Source organism: Trichechus manatus, unplaced genomic scaffold (assembly GCF_000243295.1).
Source record: "Trichechus manatus latirostris isolate Lorelei unplaced genomic scaffold, TriManLat1.0 scaffold00190, whole genome shotgun sequence".
Classification (NCBI taxonomy): Eukaryota; Metazoa; Chordata; class Mammalia; order Sirenia; family Trichechidae; genus Trichechus; species Trichechus manatus.
In genome coordinates this window covers 1484602-1510429 of record NW_004444126.1, presented here as the reverse complement: position 1 = coordinate 1510429, position 25828 = coordinate 1484602, and the positions used below count along the sequence as shown (strand labels likewise).

General features: G+C 48.8%; 1 protein-coding gene across 1 annotated transcript in view; it reads right to left on the bottom strand.

Annotated features, from left to right (window-relative positions):
- Positions 1-25828, bottom strand: part of TTC28 (tetratricopeptide repeat domain 28) — a 703674-nt gene that overhangs the window by 38926 nt on the left and 638920 nt on the right. Inside the window, exon 13 of the mRNA XM_023741786.1 lies at positions 10993-11133. Within this exon, the coding sequence (XP_023597554.1) occupies positions 10993-11133 (141 nt within the window). The remainder of the gene's footprint in view (positions 1-10992; positions 11134-25828) is intronic.

Sequence of the window (25828 nt, the reverse complement as noted above, 5' to 3'; positions counted from 1 at the left end):
TGTTTCTAGGTGGTGCAGTGGGGTAGGCAAGGCCCCCAGGGCACGCAGAGCCCACCAGCGGAGGCCCAGTATCCAGGCCTTGACTGTAGAAATGTGCTTGCTTCTGTCCTGATCTCTCCCCGGTTGTCAGGCCCACCTGTGCCCCATCTGCTATTCACTGGCCCCTGCCGCTGGATGCCACACCATACGCTGGTTCTCAGCCTCCCATTGGGCCCTCCTGCAGCCAGGCAGGTCTACAGACCTGAGCACTGAGCCCAGACCAGCCTGGGTGGGGCACACAAGGACCTGGCCACAATGGCCTCTTGCCCTGGTCAGGCAGAAAGCCCCTCTGACCTGTTTCCATTCACGGGACGGCACCTGTTCCCAGAGATATCCTTTTCAAAGCAAAAACAAAAGTCTAGAAATAATCTTAGTTTCAGACCAAAGTAAAACTACTCAAGATTTTCCCTTTGAGCAAAAGGGCACTGGTTGTGAGCCCCCCCGAGCCCCACGGAGCGGGACCCCTCGCCGGCTCCTCAGCTGCAGAGGCCATACAGCCCCAAGCACACACTTTTCTTCAGCAGCTCTTCCAGCAGGAGCTGGCATCCCATCTCTGCACACTGGCACCCCGTGCTCTGTTCTGCCACGATACAGCTGTGCATGGCCAGTCTCCTCTGGGGCACCATCCCAGGATGACAGATCCAAGGGCAGAGAATTGGAGGGTAGGAAACAAAAGCCAAGGGCATGAGAGGGTCTTGTCTGGACTCAGAGGTCCAGGCCGTGGTCCTGCTCAGCGCAGTGATGGCGGCACGATGTCCTCACCTCCACCACCACCAGGGCCACAGCCACCTGGTGCAGACCGCTACAGCTATTTCACTGGGGCATGTTTGCCTAGAGATCTGCATAAAGACAGACTTGTAATAGTTCAAATAGCATGGCAGTGCTCTCCTGGGCCCTGGAGCCTGGGGACCAGTGAATGTCTACAGATGACATGACTGAGCCAGCAGGCCACCTCTGTCACCAACTGGCTGTGTGACTTTGGGCAAGGCAGGGTACTTCTTAAAAAAAAACCAAAAGACCCAGTTGCTGTTGAGTCCATCCCGACTCATGGAGGCCCTCCGCCCATGTGTATCAGAGTAGAACTGTATCCTGTAGGGTTTTCAAGGGCTGATTTTTCAGAAGTAGATTGCCAGGAATTTCTTCCAAGGTACCTCAGGGTAGGTTCAAACCTCCAGTCTGTGAGTTAGCAGCTGAGTGTACTGACCGCGCCACCCAAGGACTCCTCTTTTCCTCATGTGTAAAATGAAGAGGCTGGGCTAAAGTCCTCGTGGTTCTCTTCTTGTTTTAAAAAATAAAAAATCTATTCAGAGTAAAACACTTAGGCAAGCCCTCAAAGCTGGTGGCTCTTTCAGCCCCCTGGCTGAGGGACAGGACCCCACCATACGCCCCCATGGCCCTTCCCGAGCCACCCTCTGTGCACATCAGCTGAAGGTCAGTCTGGGTAGGAACAGGTTCACATGCTATCACCTGCCTGGGGTAATTGGCACCCCTGACACGTGCCTTGTGGTGAAGGGCTCCATGCCAGGGACCCACTCACTGGGGTGTGATCAAGGGTCTCAGGTCATGGCTGAAGGGCAGTAGTGCACTTCGCTGCAAGTCCCTAGGACCACAGACTGCTCATAGCTGCTGAGAGCTGTGACCTGGGGTGTGTGTGACAGACCGCTCCTGCTCTCCTCCTTGCAGGCACACCTGCCTGCTCCCCGGCACCGTCATGGGGGCCAGTGCAGCCATCAGGCTGTAGAAGAACCTCATGATGGGGGCTGGTCCTCCATGGCAGGACCTCAGTTATTGCACGCATTGCTTCCCTTTCTGCAGTGTCTTCCAGCCTGGCATCTGGCTTCTGCCTGCCTCAGCTCTCTGACTATACGAGAAAGAATGGTACTTTTCCCTTCTCAGGATGAGCACTCTAAACGGGGGCAGACAACATGCCCCCACATGGCAGGCAAGGAGCTGCAGGAGGGGCTGCTCTATCCCTTTAGGCAGGAACCCCCAAAGGCAGACGGTGTGCGCCTCCCCCTGGGCACTTGCCAGGACACTCCTCACCCCCTCAGGAGCCCCCTGAGGGGGTTGCTCCTCGTTTAAGATCAGAAGCTGAGGGTCAAAGAAGGCAATAGATGTGTATGAGGTCACCAGGCCCCCAGATCAGGCCACACACTGTGTTGCCCCAGCCCAGGACGGAGCAGGTGGCTTAAGAGAGGGCCCCTAGGCTCTGGGGTTCACACCACGGGCAGGCAGAGTGGGGTTGTACCACCATGGGATGCCAGCAGGTGGCGCTGGCTCACTGTCCTCTAACCTGTCCCTTTACTGCCAGGGACGTGGTGGAACTAATTGACAGCGTGCTCTCAGACCATGCCGTCTTTATTAGCACGTTCCTCAGACGTTTATTAATCTACTTTTGGAGAAATGTTAATTTTCTCCGTTGCACAGCAGGCTGTGCAGTGGCAGGAAAAGGAGAGACAGGTTGCTAGGCGAGAGAGGATGCTGTTGAGCTCTCTGAGTTACAAAGCACAGAGCTCTAGGATGATATGTGACGGACTACCGAAGCGGCAGCAGCGGCAGGGGCTGTAGTTTATGTCTCTGGAATGATGACAAACACCAGCCGGCTGGGGCTGCGTGCGCTGCTCGTGAATCTCCGCTCCAGGATGAAGAGATCTTTCCCCGTGGCAGGAGAGGATTTATGGCCACGATGGGCCCGCAAAAGACAACAAGCTGCCCGGGCTCGGTCAGGCTACAAGCACACACGCAAACATGCGAATGCACACGCACACACACATCCTGGCAGCATGGAGGCCCGTGTCAGGGCACTGTCTGCCAGGGGTGTGCCTGCTGGTGGGCCCAGGACAAAGCCCACCAGGGGCAGGCGGGTTTGGGAGTCTTGGTCCAGACTGCAGATTTGTGAGCTTCCCATCAAGGCCCCATTTAAGGAAAGGGTCAGGTCACTGCCCAGACAGCAGCTGTGGGCCTCCCCCACTCCCCACCCCGACTGGTTTCTCAGACTTTCAAGTTCAAGGATGGATAGCTAAATGAATCAGCTCTGCTTGAGCCAAATGAGCTCTTTCGGGTAGCTGGGACCAGGGTCTACCTATTGAGTCAGCCCTTGCATTCTGGGGAGTGGGCTTTCACCTCAATTTACTATGCTCTGTTGTTGCCCAATCTGGCTTTCAAATGCAGCGTGTGTCAGCATTTCAGCTTGAAGACTCAGGTCTCCCAGTGCCGAATGCAAGACTGTACCACTGCGCCCACAGGAAAGTGTCCAGATACGCGGTTGGAGGACGGAAAGCCGGGGAGGAGCAGGGCTGAGACTAAGGAGGGACTCCGGCCAGCCCGAAGACCACAAGGATGGTTCGAGCCAGCCTGGCGTTGAGTTCCTTCCCACCCATCTTCACGGCAGGCTGACTGGCAGGTGTGCAGAGAGGAACCTGCAACCTGGGGCTTGGTGCCATCCCAAGGAACCCCACAGGGACAGAGCTCCGTACACAGGCTTGTTGGGTCCTTCCCACACACGCCCACCTGCAAGGGGCAGGCCTGTCAGACATCCTGGTCCGGGCAGTGCAGGGTGTCCCAACTCAGCACAGGGGAACAGCCAGAAAGGGGGCCATTTCATGAAGCACAACAAGGCAATACGACTGAGGACAGAGGCAGCTCTGCCTGGGGTTTGCTCCCCTGCGGTTGCTCACATGGGGACTGTTCCCCTGGCACCAGGAAGAAATGTCTCAGGGAGAAGGAGCATCTGTTCGCTCTCCGTCAGACGCGTTTCCTGAGGGCCTCCTATGTGGTGGCCCTGGGTGAGCTGCAGGGGAACATTAGTGAACAGAGACTTGGTGCCGCCCTCCCGGAGCTGACAATCTAACGAGGATGAAGTGAGGTCTGAGAGGGCGTGTGAGCGAATGTGCGTGTGTGTGCGCGTGCACACATGCGTGCGCACAGTCTTAAAGCATGAATGCCGGCCTGAGCCCAGGCCATCTTGGAGGTCTTGTCCTTTTCCACCTCTCTCCTGTGTCCTACTCTTGCTCCTCTGGGGCTCAGCTCCCAGCAGGGACCCAGGTCCTCTTGGTCTACTGTCTACACACTGGCCGTGCAGCGAGCTGGGCCAGGGACACTCACCTTCCCGCACATTTGGTCATGATATCTTTGTTGTTGTTGTTGGGTGCTGTTGAGTCAATTTTCAACTCAAAGTGACTCCATGCAACACGGCAGAAGTGCCCATAGGGTTTTCTAGGCTGTATGGAGCCCTGGTGGTGCAACAGTTAAGCACTCCACTACTAATCGAAAGATCGATGGTTCGAACCCATCCAGCAGCTCTGCAAGAGAAAGACCTGGTGATCTGCTCCCATAAAGATTACAGCCTAGGAAACCCTGTGGGTCAGTTCTACTCTGTCATATGGGGTGACTATGAGTCGAAATCGATTTGATACCACCTGAACAAAGGCAACAATCTTTACGGGAGTAGATCACTAGGTCTTTCTCCCACAGAATTGCTAGGAAGGTTAGAACCAACAACCTTTTGGTTAGCAGCCAAGTGCTTAAGCGCTGTGCCACCAGGACTCCTTATAATGTCTTTAGGGCCACCCAAAGGGAGGGGCAGAGAAAGGAAATAACCAATGTGGGCATCTTCTAGGAGTGGGCCAGAGCTAGGCTTCGGTGAGTGTCAATCATTCGCATCCTCATCCCAAGGCTGGGAGGTCTCCTTACTTCACACCCTCCACCCTCCCGCTGCTACAGAGCAGGAGACAGACTCTGAGTTAAGCATCTCACCTCTGGCCATGAGTCAGGGCAGGTCTTGCTGCTCATTACAGTCAGGCAACAGAAGCCTGCAAGGGGGAAGGGGGGAGTGGAGGTTGATCTCTGGGGACCCTGAGGCCTTGCACTGTTACATCAGGCGCCCTTCCCAGAAAGGCAGACCTTGCACAGAGCTGCCAGTTCCCAGGGGCCTTGGTGAACAGAACAGTGCAGGCCCTGCCCCAGGTCAGAGTCGGGAGGGTGGGTGGGAGGCAGAAGGAGTTGGCTTTGTTGGTGGCGGGTGCTCCCCGATCAGAAACAGGCTACAGCAGCCCATGTAAGGTGTGGTCGCTTCTTTCAACCATGTCATTTCCTCCTTTCTCAACAGGTGACCCCTCACCTTCTCAGGATGCCTTCATAGCACAAGGCCATGGTGTTGGTGGGGTGGGGGTGCACTAGGCTACCCGAATGGGCCCGGGGGGGATGGGGAGACCTGCCTCTGCCCCTCCCTCGGCTGCCTTGGCCCTCCCTCCCAGGTAAGGCCTGCTCTGGGGAGAGCCCCTGGCAGGCAGAGTATAGCTCAGCGTTATTGGGATCACGAGGCTGTAATACCATTGGGTCCCTTCCTTCCTCCCTCCTCCCCCTCGGCCTTGACCCTGATGCTCCAAATCCCCTCTGGGGTCTCTGGTCTTGGAGTATCTTCCAAAGGCCAGGGAGCCAGCCTGTGATCTGAACGAGCCTCGGCTTTCGGGTACCAGTGGAAAAAATTAATTGGCAAAATCCATTATACTCAAGTAGCCAGAGATGCCTCAATTCAATTAAACAAAGAAAGGATTGTGATACCATTCAGCGAGTCTCCTCCATGAACATCCTTGCACGAAGGACTGTCTCCTCTGGGAGATGAACATTGTCAAATGCTGCCTTTTAAGTACTTGTTCAATAAGCTGTCAGCACTCTCTGCCTGCTCACCTCCTTAATTACCAGGCGCCTGGCTCACTGGGTCTGAGGCTCCCTCCTCGGGAGAAGAATCGTGGGGCCAGGCAGGCTCAGGTAGGCCCTGCTCTTCAAGGGCACCTGGCTACTCCCAGGCCAGGGACGAGGGGGCTGCATGCGGCTCCTCCCAGTTCTCAGTCTTTCCTGGGTCGGTGTGCAGGGTCACTGCCGAGGAAGGGCAGTCATGCGGGGCTCACCAGGAGGGCCTGGCCCTGCCCTCCTTCAGGAGCCTGGCCTCTGTCCACTCAGGACGCCTTGCTGTGTCCAGGGCTCTCTGCTGTAATGTGGACGAGGCCCCGGCACCAAGCCTGGAGATGCCACTTGGAAGAACCTGATGCCCGGGCCGACCTGGCATAGGCCCTTCCTGCTGATGCCATTTAGGGGTCAGGACTGACAGTTTCAGCTGGGCAGTCAGTGGGGATGGGCTTATCGTGTGCTCAGGGACAGAGGGAAGAAAAGACAACTCTGGGGGTGGCAGCTTGCCCAGCATTGCAGTAAAGCCCTTTCCAAAAAATCTCGTACCCTCAGACAATTTGTGGGTCCAAACCTGTCCCCCAAACAGGCATGTGGAGTCTCACTCACTGGGTTATAAAGTCTCCAGAGCTTTACCAGTCAGGGGTGTCCAAAGAGAACGCACTGCCTCAGGAGGTAGTGAGCCCCCTGCCTCTGGAGGAGTTCAAGCAAAGGCCAGGGATCACTTGGTAGGGGTGTTAGATGTAGGGGGGTCGGGGAGCAGACAGACCTGGATCCTGACCCTGGCTCTGCCACTTACTAGCCGTGTGACCCTGGGCAACTAATGTAACCTTTCTGAGCCTTAGTGTCCTTAATATTAAAAAGAGGGCGGTAACAGTACCTCTCCCGCTTGACAGATAGATAATACTAAAGCACTTAGCACAGTGCTGGGTGCAAGGTAAGCAATCAATAAAAAACGTCGTTGCTACCATCGTCATTGCTGTTGTTATTATTGAATGTCTGTCTCAATCCTGACATTCTTTCCTTAATTCCTTCCTTCAGTCAATAAATAGGCAAGTACCTGCACCTACTTAATGCCAGGCATTGTACTGGGGACCTGGGGGTTGGGGGTAGATCAGAGGTGATCCAGCCTCCAGTGAGCACGCGGTCTGGGAGGGAACTACCATGCCAGGTGAAGGTGGTGGGTGGCCCCTTATCCGACAAAGTGCCAGGTAAGCTGGGAGACGGGAAGAACTATTTCTAATCTAAGGTGGAATGGTGAACAAGACTGTGGTTAAGCTGGACACCTCAGGTGAAAGTCCTTGGCCATGTCCCTGTGCTCAATAAAAGGCCCTGAGGTGGGCGAGAGCAGGTCAAGGAGGCCCTTTGGGTTGGGACAGGGGCGAGGTGGGTGGATGGGGGACTGGACTTGTAGGGCTGGATGCCAAGCTCAGCCACTCCATCTTGACTCCCCTGGGAGCCCGAGGCCTCCGAGTGAGAGAGTGATGCTGTCATAACTGTGCCACAGCCTGAGGAGGGCACAGGGAGACCAGAGGCTGGTGGCCACCAGAGTCCAGGTGGGAGGTAACATGCAGCCCCCTGCTTTAGGAAGCAGCACAGGGGATGGAGTCACACCTGGCGACGGGCAGATCCCAAGTTGGGAGACCTGGGGCAATTAACCCCACTGAGCTTCAAGCCACCGTGTAAGGCTGTTCCTGGGATTATGTTAAATAATTCAGCAAGCACCTCGAGTTCTCAAGGAATGGCTGTGGCCATGGGAACAGAAGGAATGGGGACCAAAAATATTCTGGGGCTGAACTGGCAGGTCTCGGCAGACAATTGCACTTGGGGAGGAGATGACTGGGAGTGGAGGTGCCTATTTTTGTAACTAAAATTTTATCAGAACACAGCCACGCCCGTTCTTTGAAGTATTGTCTGTGGCTGCTTGTGTGCAGAGTTGAGTAGTCTCAACAGAGACCACCAGCCTGGTCAACAAAACGCTCTGTGGTGCACCCTCACACTCTGCCTCCCTCCAGCCACACTAAAACACAGTGAGGTGCAGCTGGGGACTGAAGAGAATGCCACTAGATATCACTTTAAAAGCAGGTGCATTGGGTGGTGATGCATTTATTCAAAATACAAAAGGATCCCCACAGGCTTTTTCTAAGTATCAAGCTGTATACCACGTAGATATACACACATACATACATGCACACATTCCCATACATACATACACACATGCCACATACACACACACATCGGCCTTCCAGTCCTCAGCATAACTTCCAAAGCATTCGGCAGGAGACGCTGCCTCAGGGCCCAAACCAGGATCAGTATGCTAAAGAAGAAAAGGGTCCAAGTTTTTCATTTACGGGTGGTACTTGCCCTGGGCTACAAATGCAAATATATATATTCTGCCTAAGTGCATAGCAAGGAGAAAAATAGTGGCTGCAGGGATCCCAAAAAACAAAGGCAGAACAAAGCCCAATTCCTGGGGTGCAAGAGAAAAACTCTGAAGCCAAGTCTCACTTCACTTGCGTTGGCTCTGCTGCCTCATTGCCAGATCAGCCCAGCAAACCGCCTAGGAACAAAAGGGCCAAGGAGTCCATAAAATCACCGAGCTGGGGAGACCCTGGAGAGGGGGCTGGCGCTGCTCCAGGGAGCAAAGGCCCTTGCACACACGGCTGCTTCTATTCCACCTCTGCGGCTCCTGGGAGAACACTCTGCAGCTGCATTTGATAGGAGTGTGCAGGGAAGCTACCTCCGAGTGGGTCTGCTCAGTGACAAGCCAGGACTGGTCTTAGCTGAGATTCCTGGCGTGGACGGGGCACAGCAGGCAGGCAGTGGCTCCACTGGCAGCCCTGGAGGTATGGGGACAGGGCAGACGCAGGCGGGGCAGTGGGGAGGCATGGCCTGAGTCCTACTCTGGTACTGATTCATGGCCAGCCAGCCTGATGGATAGATGGTCGGATGGAAGGACAGATCTCCAGCCCCCTGGCCTGTGTGCTCTGTCTCTATGAGACGTGAGGCAGGTCTCGGCGCGCATTAAAGGCTCACAGCATCCTAACTGGCAAGGACACCTCAGCCTCTGAGGCCACTGCTGTGGTTTTCTCTGTGAAAGCTCTGTTCCCCTGGGGCAGAGGCCAGTGCTCCCTCGTCCTGGGCTTGTCGGGAGGGTGGCAGAGAACACATAGCCTGGCAAGCTGTTTGGGGCCTATGGGCTCACCGCACCAGAGATGAGAGAAAGCAGGTTGTTTCCTCAGCAATCTACCCTCGGTGGCCTCTAGAAGGTCAGGACTAAAGGGTCTGCAGAGATCACCTCAAGCCCCTTGGCTTTCCTGAGGCTGGGATTGAGGCCCCGAATGGGGTTGGCCCTTGCCGAGGGAGCTGGGCACAGGGCTCCAGGCAGCATGTCTGCTCCAGTGCTCTGGGTCTCAGGACCCTCCCTCTGAGCCAGGGCTAGTGCTCAGTACCGATGAAGGGCAGGGGACACAGGCTATGCTGCTTAAATGAACAACTTAATCCACAGAATTGTGCTCACAGGCCCTATCACAGGTGCTCAGAAGGACAAACACTGTTTTCCCAAAATGAGCAACTCCATGATCAAAAACTCATGCCATCTCCTGCCCAGGGCCAATAAGGTAGCATTCCAAGTGCACCTGGCTTGACCCCCTTCTTTCCAGATTGCCTGAGGCCCTGGGAGGAGGGGACCCCCTGCTGGCTGCCTAGGCCTGGCTCCTGACTGCTGCAGCACTGTGACTGTGTCTGTCACAGACGACCCCTCCCACTGTGCAAAGGACTATAGGGGGATGGAAGAGGGAGGGAGGGGCAAGGTGCTACCCCAAGGTGGCCAACACCTGCTGCACAGGTACATACACGTTGCATCCACCCACATGAGTGTGAGAACTCAGGTTTAGCACTGTCCTTCCCACTTTACTTAAAACAGTTGAAAACCACCAGGTGTGCAGTTCCTTCTAGCATTAGCAAGCCTGTCAGAGGAGCCCTGTTTAAGGTGGGAAGCTGGGCCTGTTTCAGAAATGGAGGCAGTTGAGGCTGCAGTGGTGAAATTGCCTGCCAGGGGTCCCGCAGCTACGAGGCGGGAAGGCAGACCCGAGTGAGCCCGCGCTCTGCTCTCTCGTGCACGGGCACGGGCACGGTGCATCTCCTGGCAGAGTCGAGAACCTCGAGGCCTCACAGGCCGAGTAGCTGCAGAGCCAGGACGTGACCCCAGACATGATCCCCATGCCTCCTCACACCTGGTCGTGTGAGATACCTGGCAGGGTAGTACGGGGGGGCAGTAGGGGAGGCAAAGCTTTGGCTTCCTTTCAACCACATTGCCGGTTGCCCTGTCCCCAGCTTTGGCTCCCTTCCCACCCGGCTTGCCCCGGGGAAAGTGCACACGTGTATGTCACCCTGACAGCACAGTAATGAGAGGAAGCCAGGCCTTTAGTGTGAGCAGACGGCACACACTGCTCCCCTAGCAGGGCCACCAGGCAGAGGCTACCGCCACCCAGAGCAGGGCCTGCTCGCGCCAGGTAAAACCTGCTTCCCTTCAGAGCAGGGATCCAAGAGTCTGCAATGTCTTTCTGGGGAGGCCTATCACAATGCGACTTCCAGGTTTTCCAAGCAACGGCAAATGACAGTGGGACTGCCACCCGCCCCACCCCCTGTCCCGTTTGTCTGGATCCAGGTCAGGTAATACCCCTGAGACCAAGATGATGGGTGGGCTGGCTTGGCAAGTTCAACCCAATTCATCTGAAAACCGCTAAGGTCTATTTGGTTAAGTAATAGGGAAATGGGGTCTCATGGCGGAAGGGTGAGCCTGGATGTGGGTGAGGTCATTCCTGGGCTCAGTTTCCCTCTCAAAGAGTGCCGCCATCTCCACTCTACGTGACCCCTTGAATTTCAGGCCAGGAAAGTCAGCACAGGTGCCTGGCCCACAAGTTACCTGCAGAAGCTGACAAAGTATGCAAAGCTACTGTGTCTGGCATTCGGGAAGTTAGCTCTGAGATGATTTGGAAAAGCAGTCAATCATCTCCTGGGCCTTCCTTCCCAGCCACATGAGAATTGTCACTTAAAGCCTGCCTGTCAGTCTCCTCACTTGAATGGGAGGTGCTGCTGTGAGGCTGGAGGCAGGCCCTGAGGAGCACAGGGCGTGGGAGCATCAGCTCGCTCCTGTAAACCCACGCTGCCAAGCTGGATCCTAACCAGCTGGAAGGAGTGTCAGCCAGAAGCACATCACTGTCACATGACGAGGGACTGGGCCCGGAACACAGATCCCACACACACCTGTTAAAGAGGTTATTGCGGCTAACCATCCGCAGAAAGCCCGTTGGGTCAGTGACCGAGTTGAGTTTGTTGCTCATTTCTTCAAACTGCTGATCCATGAGGTCACCGGCCTCACTCTCTGTCTCGCTACTGGCACAGGCCCTGCAGGACAAGCACAGAAAAGGCCAATCAGAGAAGAAAAGGACTGAGCTGGGGACGTCACCCTGGGGTCTCAGGACATCTTGCCACCCAAGACCCTGAGTGAGTGCCCCCCCGCTGGCATTGTCACGCCCTCCTCTGCCCACAGTGCTTCTAAGAGCAGCTCTGCCTGGCAGGCATGGCGGGTGTCCCCATCAGCTGTGTCTCTACAGGCAGTGCTGCGCCACAGTGTGTCTGCAACATGTGTCCCAACACATGAAGCGCTCACAGAACACCTGCTTTAGGAGCTAGTGGCACAACTCTTGGAGTAGAGCTAACATGGACCTGGCTGTGAGGCAGCCCTCTCAGCACTGACCCCAGCCCATTCCATTCCAGAAACTAAGGAATTAATCACCAACTATGTGCAGACACCATACTAGGCACAGGGGGTAGATAGCCTAAAACGCCATTTTCCAGATGAGGCGACAAACACACACAGGAGCTGCAAGGCCAGGCAGAGTGGCGGCTGTGTGAAATGGAGGCTGAGAAATGGGGCTGGTGGGGCCCAGCTTCCTAGCTCAGCAGAAGGTTACCACTTTTGAATTAATCAATTCATATTTCCCTTATGTCAGATGGTACTAGAACATCTTACAATGGGTTTTAAGTAAACAGAAATACCCAGGAGTGCTTTGATGCATCACCGTGATTACAATGACAAAAGACTGATTAAATGGAAAAGCCAACCAATGTGCCCAGAGGAGAGCAAGAAGGGCGTGGCAGGAGCCAGCACATCTGAGGAGGGCCTCCTGTACCATCCTCCTCCTCCACACCACACCTCACAATCTATCAAGGGAAAATATTTCAGGCTCCACAAAGAAAAACCTCCAAGTGGAGCCCTCACATTCCTTCATCGTCATAATCACATTCAGACTCAGTTGAAATGCTGAGTGATATCCAGTCCACAGATAAACCTCAGCCCGCAGGACAACTTCTTGTCATGTTTCCTGCTGATTAGGATCAGTGTGGGCAAGAGGAGAGTGCCAGGGAATTGGAGGCAGAAGACAGACACCAAGCCTCTCAGAATGGGGACCTTGTAAAGGCTGTACTTCCTGTCCTGAGAGGGAAGAGGCTTAGGGCATCGAGATTTAGGTTTAAGGCAAACGTGATCCGCTTCCGATGGTGAGGCTGGTGAACCCTGTAACATCTGGGTTACATGGCAGAAAAAGTAACAGGCCCCTCACTGGTAGTTTTGGAGCCAGATGAGATACAGTGTGTGAAGCTGCTTGCTCAACTTGAATGCTCTGCGTGATGTCAACCCCAGTAATTAGACACCAGCACCCCGACTCAGCTGTGTTCCTTCCAGAAGGCCAGGCAAATGCCCCATCACTGGGAAAGATTCCAAAGAGTTGAAGCCCTAGAGTAGAAGTGCTGAGAGTGGAGCAGTCTCCTGGGTCAGCACCGGTAGGACTTCTTGGCCTCCCTTTTGCTCCAGAACCATGCTGGATGGCTGGTAGAGGCCTGGCCATTAGCCTGCTTTTCTTCCTGGCCATGCAGCCTTTTCTTCATATGCACACAGTACCCAGCAGGCAGTAGGTATGCAATGAGGAACTGATGAATGAATGAATGAATGACTTATGTGTGAGGTATTTCTACACATATTTAATTTTATCTGTGGGACAACCTTGTGAGGTGGCTTTCATTATCTCCATCTTACATCTGAGGAAACTGAGGCTCGGAGAAGCCAAAGAACCTAGTCAAGCAACTCTAAGTGATAGAGGCAGGACAGAACCCAGTTCCTCGGGTCTTTGGCACCCATGACCACCCATCTCCTAGGCGGCACCTCCTCTCATATGCCAGGCCTTGCCCTGCTGGGGTTTGACTGGGGGACACAGGGATGCCTATGGGAAGCAAGAGAAATCAGGAAACTTCTCAGGGTCTAGACAAATCCCCACGCTGCCATCCTGTGGAGAGCAAGAACGGGGTTTATTCCTCTCCCCGCCCACAGGCTTCAGCTGAACAGGAGAGCCACAGAGGCTAGAAATGCCCCCTGTGGAGCGGAGACCCTGGTAAATATCACTCCACAAGCTTCCCTGTCCAGGGACACATCTATTATCTGGATGTGACGGCCTGCTTGGCACTGAGAAATCTGCTTATCAGTCAGCGCTGCACAAGGGGAGAAGATTCAGCTGGAACCAGTATGGGCTCCATTATCTTGCAGCTCCACTCTCTGTCAGCCGTAGCCTGCGCCCTCAGAATCTCATGCTTAATGGGGTTGTTTCCTATTTGCTGAACCTCAAAGTCTTACCACGGAGGGGAAAACAAACAGACGATGTCATAGATAAGGGACTCTCCCATTTATAAAGCAGTCCTCACCTATAGAGCAGTGGTCCCAGGAGTACCTTGCCACTGGTCCTTATATCACAACCCCCCCCCCCCAACCAACCACCCATTCTGAGACTTTCTAGAGATGGCACATCACACCCAGAACTGGCCACCACAGGCTTTGGTTCAATTCACTTCAACTCGACATGATTACTGAGTGAGACCTACCGGCAAGAACTGCTGGGCTGAGCAGCTGTGGAGTTCACCACACCTGCCTTCACGGCCCTTACAACCTCGCTACAAGAGACCGAGGGAACAGTAGCTATGGGCTATGGTGCATTAAGAACGAACATAAGGAGGCCAGTAGTCAATAACCAAGATTCTAATATACTCAGGAGGTGCAGAAAAGCTCTGCACCGGAGAGGTATTTGGAAGGATACCACGTTGACAGATAGCTATGAGCGGGGAGACCCTCCAGGTAGATGGAACGATATAAACAAAAGTGTGGCGATGAAACAGTGTGGGGCCTATTTGGGGCCCAGTAGGAGATAATGGCGGAGGGCCTTGAATTTGGAAAGTAGTCGGGAGTCATCTGTCCATATGAGCAGAGGGGAGGCAGGCCCAGGGCTGTTCTTTGGGGGATATTGAAATGGCCCAGAGTAGAGAATGCTGTTTACGCAGGGAGCAGGGAGAACAGGTAGGTGGCTATTACCAGCACCTGCTCAGAGGCAGTCCTGAAGACCCAGGGTCGGGCTCTGTGAAGCCTGGCCAGGCCCTACACCTAACTGGAGCCCCATTCCCTCAGGAGTTACTGTCATGTTTATATGCTGATGTGCATCAGTTTAAACACGCCAGGTTGGGCAAATTTTCCACAAGCCCCTGGGCTCTGAGATTTGTAGAGTGACTCCCTCCACTGTCCTGACCTCCCAGCCCCTGGATGCCCTACAACCAGAGCAGCCCAGCTGTAACCCCACCTTCCTGGTTCTTCCCCATGTTTTGTTCTCTACTGACACCAACAATGGTTCTGGCTTGTCCTGTGGTTGCACCAGCTATCCCACTGGACTAGGGTGGCAAGGCTGAGAGTGGAAAAGTGGAAGCAATGGGACAACCATTACAGAAGAAGAACTAATTTGCCTAGAAAACTCACTGAAGGGAAGGGGTAGAGGTCAGAGGTTCCTGCAGACAACTAGTGGTTACAATGTGGCTGAGGGACAGCTGGTGGCAAATAAAGAAATTAAGTAGAAGTTGGTCTTAGTGGAAGAGGAATGGGTTCAGCTTGGATATGGTGAAGGTGTAGATGGGACATTTAGTTGGATATGTCAAGTATGCAGATTGCTGATTTAATTATTTAGTCCCCCTCCTTCCAGAAGGCTTGGAGACTATTAGATATGCAGGTCTGGTGCTCAGGAGAGAGGTCAGGACCAGCTGCTCGATGTCTCATTCATTTGCTCTTTCAACAAATGTCACTGAGTACTTGTTATAAATATCCTGTTAGAAGAAGTTTCAGTTCTGCTAAAACTCCACTCAGTTGTTCCCGTTGAGTACAACTACAAACCTGAACAGATTGGAATTCAAAGTGCCACCAAACTGGTAGTGAATGTTCCATTCTTTTCCTTCTGGAACCCCTCAGACAGACCCCAACACTCCTCACAATACAGAAATGGGCATCAGTATTGGCAAAGAGCTCTAGGAGAAGAGAGAGTAGGGAAAACTTTGTCTTTTTTTCTTTTCTTTGCTCATGTTCAAGCCAACAAGCAATTCTGTGGCAGTAGCAAGGACCTGAAGGAGTCTAAAACTGTCCCAGAAAATAGACACCAATATTACCCTGATACCAAATATAGACAAAAACAACTTGGGAAAAAAATCCTATAGAACAATATTCCAAATGAAAAGAGACACGAAATTCCTCAACAAAATGTTACCAAATAGAATCCAGCAACATATAAAAAGAATTATACACCTCAGTCAAGGAAGGTGGCGGGGAGGTTATTCCAGGAATACAAGGCTGGTTCAATACTAGAAAATCATTCAATATAATCCACACCATTAACAGACTAAAAAACAAACAAACAAGCAAACAAAAAACACATGATCAATTGACACCAAAAAAAAATTTGAAAACTCAGACACCAATTCATGGTAAAAATCTTACAGCAAACTAGAAACAGGAAAGAACTTCATCAACTTGATAAAGCGCATCTACAACAAACCTACAGTTAACAGCATAGTCGATGGTGAAAGACTGAATGTTTTCTTCCTGAAACTGGGAAGAAGGTAAGTAAGTCAGCTCTCACCACTCATATTCAACATACAGTCAACAACTTGGGAGACTCTCAGAAGCTTTAGTTTGAGTGAAAGAAGCCAGTGTTAAAAGGTTATGTCCTGTAGACAAGTGGAATAGAAACCCAGTCATTTATGGACAAGTGATTTTTGACAAGGGGTCAAAGTCCATTCAATGGGAGCAAACACAGCCTCTTTAATAAATGGTGCTGGCAAAATTGGACATCCACTTACAGAAAAATGAAACAGGACACATACCTTACACCATACACAAAAACTAAGTCAAAGTGGATCAAAGGCCTAAATGTTAAACTTAAAACTATAAAATTCCTGGAAGAAAACTATGGGATCTAATCTTTTGTAAAAGAAACACAACAACAAATACACAAATAGAAGACAAAACAGATAAATGAAACCTCATAAAAATTAAAAACTTACGCTCATCAAAAGACGTTATCAAAAGGGTAAAAAGAACCTACAGAATGGGGAAAAATCTTTGGAAACCACGTATCTGGTAAGGGTCTAATCTCCAAAATTTATAGAAAACTTCAACAACTCAACAACAGAAAGACAAACAGCCCAATTACAAAATGGGCAAAGGACACGAACAGAACCTTCACCAAAGCAGATATTCAGGCAGCCAACCAACACTTGAAAAGATGCTCATGATCATTAGCCATTAGAGAGATCTAAATCAAAACTACAATGAAATACCATCTCACCTCGGCTAAAATGGCATTGACAAATTAAAAAAAGAGAGAGAGAGACAACATATGTTGGCAAGCATGTGGGGAGAATGGAACCCTTATCCATTGCTAGTGGGACTGTAAAATGGTACAACTATGGAAAACGAAATGGCGCTTCTTCAAAAAACTAGAAATAGTATTACCCTATGATTCAGCAATCCCACTCCTAAGAATATACCCTAGAGACTTATATTAGTGCACAAACAGACATATGTACTCCTGTGTCCATTGCAGCTTTATTCACAATAGCAAAAAAATGGAAACAACTGCAGTGCCCATCAGCGGGTGAATGAATAAGCAAAATGTGGTACACGATGGAATACTACGCAAACATAAGGAACAATGGTGAGTCCATGAAACATATTATAACATGGATGGACCTAGAGGGCATAATGCTAAGTGAAATAAGTAGAACACATAAGGATAAATATTGTACGATCCTTCTTTTATAAGAAGTCAAGAATAGACATATATAAAGAGATCAGTGTTCATTGGTGGTTACCAGGGGAAGAGGGAGAGGAGGGGGAAGCACGCTCTAGATTGTAGATACTTGTTGGTGCTGGAAAAAGTGGCGAAAAAGATGCTGCTGAGAAGTGCTCAAGAGAAAAGGATGCCTGCGCCAAAGAATGTGACATATATGAGAGGGCAACAACTCCAACAAAGAACAAAAAATGAGTGTAGGATCACATACGGATGAGTATAGGCATATACATATATGGTTAGGTACAGGTGTATTTATATGTGAGAACAGATAGAAGTATCTATATTGTTACATGCCATTGAGTTGGTTCCGACTCATAGCAACACTATGTACAACAGAACAAAACTCTGCCCGGTCCTGTGCCATCCTCATGATCGTTGCTATGTTTGAGCCTACTGTTGCAGCCACTGTGTCAATCCACCTCATTGAGGGTCTTCCTCTTTTTTGCTTACCCTCTACTTTAAAGCATGATGTTCTTCTCCAGGAACTGGTCCCTCCTGATAACATGTCCAAAGTATACGAGATGAAGTCTCATCATCCTTGCTACTAAGGAACATTCTCGCTGTACTTCTTCCAAGACAGATTTGTTTGTTCTTCTGGAAGTCCATGGTATATTCAATATTCTTCGCCAACACCATAATTCAAAGGTGACAATTCTTCTTCGGTCTTCCTTATTCATTTGTTTAGCTTTCACATACATATGAGGTGACTGAAAAAACCATGGCTTGGGTCAGGCACACCTTAGTCCTCAAAGCGACATCTTTGCAGAAGTATCTATGTCTGTGTAAATAAGGGTATGTGGGGGTAGGCACATATATTCATTGAAAACACAACCACAGATACTATTCAGACATAATCAAACACCTTCCAGGAATGGTTTTCTAGGTTTGAAAGCTTAGGACCATAGTCTTATGGGACAACTCAGTCAACTGGCGTAACATAGCTCATAAAGTTCATGTTCTGCATCCTAGTAAAATGTGTAGCATCTGGGGTCTTAAAAGCTTGCAGTGGCCATCTAAGATAAAACTACTGGTCTCAACTTGTCAGGGGCAAAAGAGTAAGAAGGTAACCAAAAACACAGAGAAGAAACAAGTCTACAAGGCTGATAGCCTACATGAGCCATGACCTCAACTACCTTGTGATCAGAGGAACTAGGTGGTGCCAGCTACCACCACTGACTGATCTGACCAGGGGCAAAATAGATGATCGTGGTTAGAATGGGAGAAAAATGCAGAATAAAACTCAAATTCTTTTTTTAATTTTAACTTAAAAAAAAATGTGCTTTAGATGAAGGTTTACAGAGCATATTAGTGTCTCATTAAACAATTAATATACATATTGTTTTGTGACACTGGTTGCCAACCCTGCTACCTGTCAACACTCCCCCCTTCTCAACTTCGGGTTCCCCATTTCCATTCATCCAGCTTTCTGTCCCCTCCTGCCTTCTCATTCTTGCCCCTGGGCTGGTGTGCCCATTTAGTCTCGTATACATGGTTAAGCTACATATATTATTGTTTGTTTTATGGGCCTGTCTAATCTTTGGCTGAAGGGTGAACCTCAGGAGTGACTTCAGTACTGAGTTAAAAGGGTGTCCAGGGACCATGCTCTTGGGTTTCTCCAGTCTCTGTCAGACCAGTAAGTCTGGTCTTCTTTTTCATGAGTTTGAATTTTGTTCCACATATTTCTCCAGCTCTGTCTGGGACCCTCTATTGTGATCCTTGTCAGAGCAGTTGGTGGTGGTAGCTGGGCACCATCTAGTTGTGCTGGACTCAGTCTGGTGGAGGCTGTGGTACTTGTAGTCCATTAGTCCTTTGGACTAATCTTTCCCTTGCGCCTTTGGTTTTCTTCACTCTCCCTTGCTCCAGACGGAGTAGAACCAGTGGAGTATCTTAGACGGCTGCTCACTAGCTTTTAAGACCCCAGATGCTACTCACCAAAGTAGGATGTAGAACATTTTCTTTATAAACTATGTTATGCCAATTGAGCTAGATGTCTCCCAAGACCATGGTCTCCAGCCCTCAGCCCAGGAACTTGATCCCTCAGGGAGTTTGGGTGTGTCTATGAAGCTTCTATGACTTTGCCTTAGTCAAGATGTGCTGACTCCCCTAGTATTGTGTACCGTCTTACCCTTTACTAAATTTACCACTTATCTATTGTCTAGTTAGTGTTTTTCCCTCCCCACCCATCCCCTGCCTCGTAACCATCGAAGATTGCTTCTTTCTCTGTGTAAACCTTTTCATGAGTCTTTATAATGGTGGTCTTCTACAGTCTTTGTCCTTTTGTGATTGACTTATTTCACCCAGCATGATGCCCTCCAGATTCATCCATGTTGTGAGATGCTTCGCAGATTCATCCTTTTTCTTTATTGTTGTGTAGTACTCCACTGTGTTTATGTACCATAGGTTGTTCATCCATTCATCTGTTGATAGGCATCTAGGTTGTTTCCATCTTTTTGCTATTGTGAACAATGCTGCAATGCACATGGGTGTGCATGTGTCTATTCGTGTGATGGCTCTTATTTCTCTAGGATAGATTCCTAGGAGTGGAATTGCTGGATCATATGGTATTTCTATTTCTAGCACCATATTGTTTTCCAAAATGATTGTACCATTTTGCATTCCCACCAGCAGTGCATAAGAATTCTAGTCTCCCTGCAGCCTCTCCAACATTTGTTATTTTCTGGTTTTTTTTTTTATTGTGACAGTAATGCCCGTGTGAGATGGCATCTCATTGTGGTTTTGATTTGCATTTCTCTAATGGCTAGTGATCACAGAGCATTTCCTCAGGTGTCTGTTAGCTGCTTGAATGTCTTCTTTGGTGAAGTGTCTGTTCATTTCCTTTGCCCATTTTTTAATTGGATTATTTGTCTTTTTGTTGTAGAGGTGGTGGGTTTTCCTGTAGATTTTAGAGATTAGACCTCTGCGGATTTGTCATAGCTAATTTTTTTTCCCCAGTATGTAGATTCTCTTTTCACTCTTTTGATGAAGCCTTTATGATGAGCATAAGTGTTTAATTTTTAGAAGATCCTAGTTATCTAGCTTATCTTCTGATGTTTGTGAATTGTTAGTTATGGTTTGTATCCTATTTATGCTGTATATGAGGGCCTGTAGCATTGATCCTATTTTTTCTTCTACAATTTTTATAGTTTTTGGTTTTATATTTAGGTCTTTGATCCATTTTGAATTAGTTTTTTTGTATGGCGTGAGGTATGGGTCCTGTTTCTGTTTTTTTTACAGATGGACATCCAGTTTTGCCAGCACCATTTGTTAAAAAGACTGTCTTTTCTCCCATTTAATGGACTTTCGGCCTTTGTCAAAGATCAGGTGACTGTAGGTAGATGGATTTACATCTGGGTTCTTGATCTGTTCCATTGGTCAGTGTGTCTGTTGTTGTACCAGTACTAGGCTGTTTTGACTACTGTAGCTGTATAGTAGGTTCTGAGGTCAGGTAGTGCGAGTTCTCCTACTTTATTCTTACTCTTCAATAATGCTTTACTTATCCGGGGCCCCTTTCCTTTCCACATAAAGTTAATGATTAGTTTTTTTTTTTTATCTCATTAAAGAATGCTGCTGGTATTTGGATTGGGACTGCACTGTATTTGTAGATTGTTTTGGGTAGAATTGACATCTTCACAATGTTAAATCTACCTATCCATGAATATAGTATTTTTTCCATTTATGTGGGTCTCTTTTGGTTTCTTGCAGCAGTGTTTTGTAGTTTTCTTTATACAGGTCTTTTACATCCCTGGTTAGATTTATTCCTAGGTATTTTATTTTTTTAGGGGTTACTATAAATGGTTTTGCTTTCCTGATTTCCTTTTTGTAGTTCTCTTTATTGATGTATAGGAATCCAGCTTATTTTCATACATTTATCTTGTATTCTGCTACTCTGCTGAAACTTTCTATTAGTTCCAGTAGTTTTCTTGTGGAGTCCTTTGTGTTCTCTATGTATAGTATCATATCATCCACAAATAGGGATAGTTTTACTTCTTCCTTACCAATTTGGATGCCCTTCATTTCTTTTTCTTGCCTTATTGCTCTAGGTAGGACTTCCAGCACAGTGTTAAATAGGAGTGGTGATAAAGGGCATCATTATCTTGTTCCTGTTCTCAGGGGAAATGTTTTCAGCTTCTCTCTATTAAGAATGATATTGGCTTTGTACAGATGCCTTTTACTACGCTGAGGAATATCCCTTATATTTCTATTTCATTGAGAGTTTTTATCAGGATTGGGTGTTGGACTTTATCAAATGCCTTTTCTCCGTCGATTGAGATGATCATAAACTCAAATTCTTGAAAAAGCCCAGACTAACTGGACCACTTGAGACCAGAGGACTCCCTGAGACTACTGCCCTGAGACACTCTTTAAACCTTGAACCCAAACTATCCAGAGATCGTCTGTTAGAAGAAAAGCACAGTGACACACAAAATAAAGGATATTACCAGTTAGATTGGTGCTCTACTAAAAAAGAAAAAAAAAAAAAAAATCTGTATGAGTCCAAAAGGTCAACATTTAATCCAAAGCAAAGATGAGACGATAAAGGGGCAGAGAAATTAGAGTACCGGAAATGGAACAACCAGAACACAATTGAAGAGAATGCTGACACAATGTGGAAAATATAACTGATGTCATTAATCTGTGTAGACATTGTCAAACGGGAACCTAATGTGCTATGTAAAGTGTAACCAAAAACAGAATAAAATATTATTTAAAAAAAGAAAAAAAGGTTATGTACTGACTGAAAACTATAAAAAACTGCTGAAAGAAATTAAAGACCCAAATAAATGGAAAGACATCCCGTGTTCATGGATTGAAGACCTAATATTTTTAAGATGTCAATACTGCCTAAGGCAATATACAGATTTATTGCAATCCCTATCAAAATTCCTAACAGCTGTTTTTGCAGAAATGGAAAAGTCAATCCTCAGATTCATATGGAATTGCAAGGCCCCTGAATAACCAATGCAAGAAAAAAATAGAGAATTCACATATCTCAATTTCAAATATAAAGCCACAATAATCAAAACAGTCTGGTCCTGGTATAAGGATAGACATACAGACCACTGGACCATAATTGATAGTTCAGAAATAAATTCATACATATATGGTCAATTAATTTTCAACAAGGGTGGCAAGTCCATTCAATGGGAAAATAATAATTTCTTCAATAAACTGTGCTGGAACAATGGGATGTCCACATGCAAAAAAACAAAGTTAGACCTATACCTCATACCATATATGAAAATTAACACAAAATGAATCAATGACCTAAATGTAAGAACCAAAACCATAAAACTGTTAGATCAAAACATAGGAGGAATGCTTCAGGACCTAGTTTTTGACAATGGATTCTGAGATATGACACCAAAAGCATGAGCAGCAAAAAACAAAGTAGATAAAGTGGACTTCATCAAAATTAAGAACTTTTGCACATCGAAGGGCTTTATCAACAAAGTGAAGAGACACTTACAGAGTGGGAGAAAATATTTGGTAAGCATATATCTGATAAGGGTTTAATATCCTGGATACATAAAGAACTTCTACAACTTAACAACAAAAAGACAAACAACTCAGTTAAAAAATGGACAAAGTACTTGAACAGACATTTCTCCAAAGAAGATATACAAATGGCCAACAAACACATGGTCAGATGCTTAATGTCATTATGTATATGACATTCTCAAAAAATAAAAACAAAAACAAAAAACTATAGTAACAGAACTGATCAGTACATTGCAGAGGTTTGTGGTGGGAGGAGGTATAGCGTAGACTATAAAGAGATGGGAGTTATTTGGGGTTAGGGAACTGTTCTGTATCCTGATTGTGGTGGTGGTCACAGAAATCTATATATGTGTTAGAATTTACAGAATTGACACCAAAAGAGTAAATTTTACTGTGTGCCAGTTATCCATTTATTGCCTAGCAGATCCAAATTCACCCTTCATTACCTGCTCTGAGCAAATGAATCAGGACCCTTTAAGTAGTATTTCTTTGCTAGCTGGCATAATGTTAAGCTTTTTTTTAGTAGAAAGCACTGGAGATACACTACAGAAGGAGGTTTGCCTTCCTGGTTCTGGTGCACTTGCTCATCAGGCTCCTGAAGCACAGTGTCTCCGACACTGGCACCTACAGCCCGTGGAGCTTCCCCAGTGCCTGGTTCCTACAGCTTGGGCAGTTTCTTCAGAATCCAGCTTCTGCAGTACATGGTAGCCAGCAGCACCCAGTGGCCCTCAGCTTCCCTTGGTACCCATTCCTTAGGTGGTTTTGTAGTGGAGTGAGGGCAGATTCCCAATAAATTCCAAGGGTGGACTTCCAGCAAGTCCCACCAGTGTGGCACCACAGTGACTTCTCTACCATTCAGTGAGCTGTGGTCATGCCTTTAACAAGGTCTGGACCTCATCCTTGGTGGCGGGGCATCTTCCTGGGGCACGCTATCACAGTCCTTGGGGTGATGGCTGCTCCTGGTATCTGTTGCTCCTGTATTTGTTAGAGTTCTCTTTAGTTTTTACTAGCCAATCCCTTGTTAGTCCAAACCCTGTTACAGTGAACAATTCTTTATCTTAGACTAGTGCTGTTCTAATAACTGTATGATTTCTTGCTCTTGATTGATCCTGACTGATATAAATGGTATGCTAATTTAAAAACTGAATTTAAAAAAAAAAAAAAAAAAACCCTGCTATTACCAAACCCAGAGAGGGATTCTGAAAAGTAAGATAAACTTTAGTGACACTCATTCATCTATTTGGCCATCTCTCAAAAACATTCATTTGGCAATCAGTATGTGCCAGGCCCTTAGCTGGGGCCAGGATTACTCAAAATGAGTAAGGCCTCTGCCCTTGAGAAGCTCAGAAAAGGTGCTAGATGGGGACACTAATCATTGCAACAGAAACAATGAATTATTACACAGTGGTGTGCACACGTGTTTAGAGACAGATTAAATGAACAAATGGGGAGGGGCAGGGAGAAAGAGATGAGAGACAGAGGCAGAGACAGAGATAGAGAGAGATAATGAATGCGAGAAAATGAACGAATAAACAAACAGTGGCCGTGCAGAAAGGCACCTGGAGCACTTGGACCTGTGGCCTGATTTTGGCCACTCTTCTTTTGCCAGACAAAACTGGTAGTCACAGCTTGGCAAAGAAGACACCAGAAGGCCTTGGGGTGAGACAGGATGTGAGCCGGGGGGCAGGGCAGAAGGAGTGGAAGAGGAGGGCACTACTGACCCAGTGCCGACAAGCAGGGGATGCCCCAAACACTCCGGTCGCGCCTGTCCATTTCCGCCCCCCTCCCCGCTGCTCCCACCCGATCCCTGACCACCCAGCTATAGGCCCTTTGGCCCTGTCTACCATTGTCAGTACATTCTGCCCAGTAGACTTGACTCCCACTCGGTTTCCCCTTCCTTCATGGCTCTCCAGGCTGAAGGATTCTGGCTTGGACATGCCTCCCTGTCTCTTTCTGCTCCTGGCCCCTTGGGGGCAGTAGAGGACCCTGTTCTGGCTCCCAGCTGACTTGGCACTTGCCCACCTGGTCAGAGTCCTGGATGGACCTGCCCCAGCCCTCTGCATGGGGTTGGTGGAAGGCTGAAGCTTAGATCATTTCAGTCACAGAGAACAGTGAGGGCAGAAAGGTAGCGTCAGGACCGAGCTGGTTGCGTGAGGGCCGTAGGATCTGGGTCCTGGTGAGGGGCTGAGAGAAGAGCTGGAGAGAAGGAGCCAGTCCCCAGGTAGGCCCTAGCTTCTCCATGGCACCCACCTGCCCCGCCAGCATCTGCTTCTAGGCCTGTGAGCAGCCCAGCCCTCCACTCTGAGGCACATCAATCACGCCATCATCAGAAGCAGGCTCCAAAATGCTGCTCGCAGGCAGCTTCCCCCGAGACAGAGATGGCCCATGAATTAAGTGCACAGAGCTGGGCCAGAGCTCATCCTGTGCTGGGAACAGGGCTTGGCAAGAGGATCCAGAGAGGATTTTTATTTGAAAGTGTGGCCTCCTGATCTCTCCCAGCACACAGTGTCCATCATGCCTCTGACACTGAGACCTAAAACTCCAGAGAGGTGCACTCTAATTTATGTCTCGGCAGCCCTTTGCTAACTCATTCTTTCTGCAACCCCCCAGTCCCACCCCACTGCCCCATCTCTGGGCTTCTTGCACACTGACAACCAGTTACTTGCTGAAGGCCAACCACTTGTAACCCTGAAGCCAAAAATGATGGGTGATGAGCCCCATCTTTGGGATCAGACCAAGGACAGCCAAATGCCCCTTCTTGCGAAACAGTCTCTTCACAACTGATGAAACTAGAGAAAGCAAGTGTTCATTTGCTGCCCACTGTGAATAATCATTTTGAGCCTGGTTATGAGAGGCCAGGTCAGACTGTACCAACACACTGGGTTGTGGGATTCCAGAACCAGCAGCAGAGCATGTCGTGGTGGTACGAACAGGCACATATGAGAGGACCACGGCATTTACTGAGCTGTGCATAATCTGCAACAGCTGAAAGGGTCCGCCAGGCCGCTTAGCAAGGGAGTCAGAAACTGAAGACATGGGATCTTGGGAACTCAAGATTTCCAAGACCTTGAAACTTCCCCATGTGAATTTACTTGCTAGCCCCTGTCTGTTTTTTCAAGTGATTATTAAACCAGTTGAAAAACAAGTTGCCATCAAGTCATTTCCAACTCATGGCAGTCCCACCTGTGTCAGAGTAGAACTGTGCTGCATAGGATTTTCAATGGCTGATTTTTTTGGAAATAGATCACCAGGCCTTTCTTCCGAGGCGCCTCTGGGTGGACTCGAACCTCCAACCTTTTGGTTAGCAGCTGAGTGTGTTAACTGTTTGTACCACCTAGGGACTCCAGTGATTATTAGCAAAGCTTTAAAATGAAAAGAGCCTGGGGTTT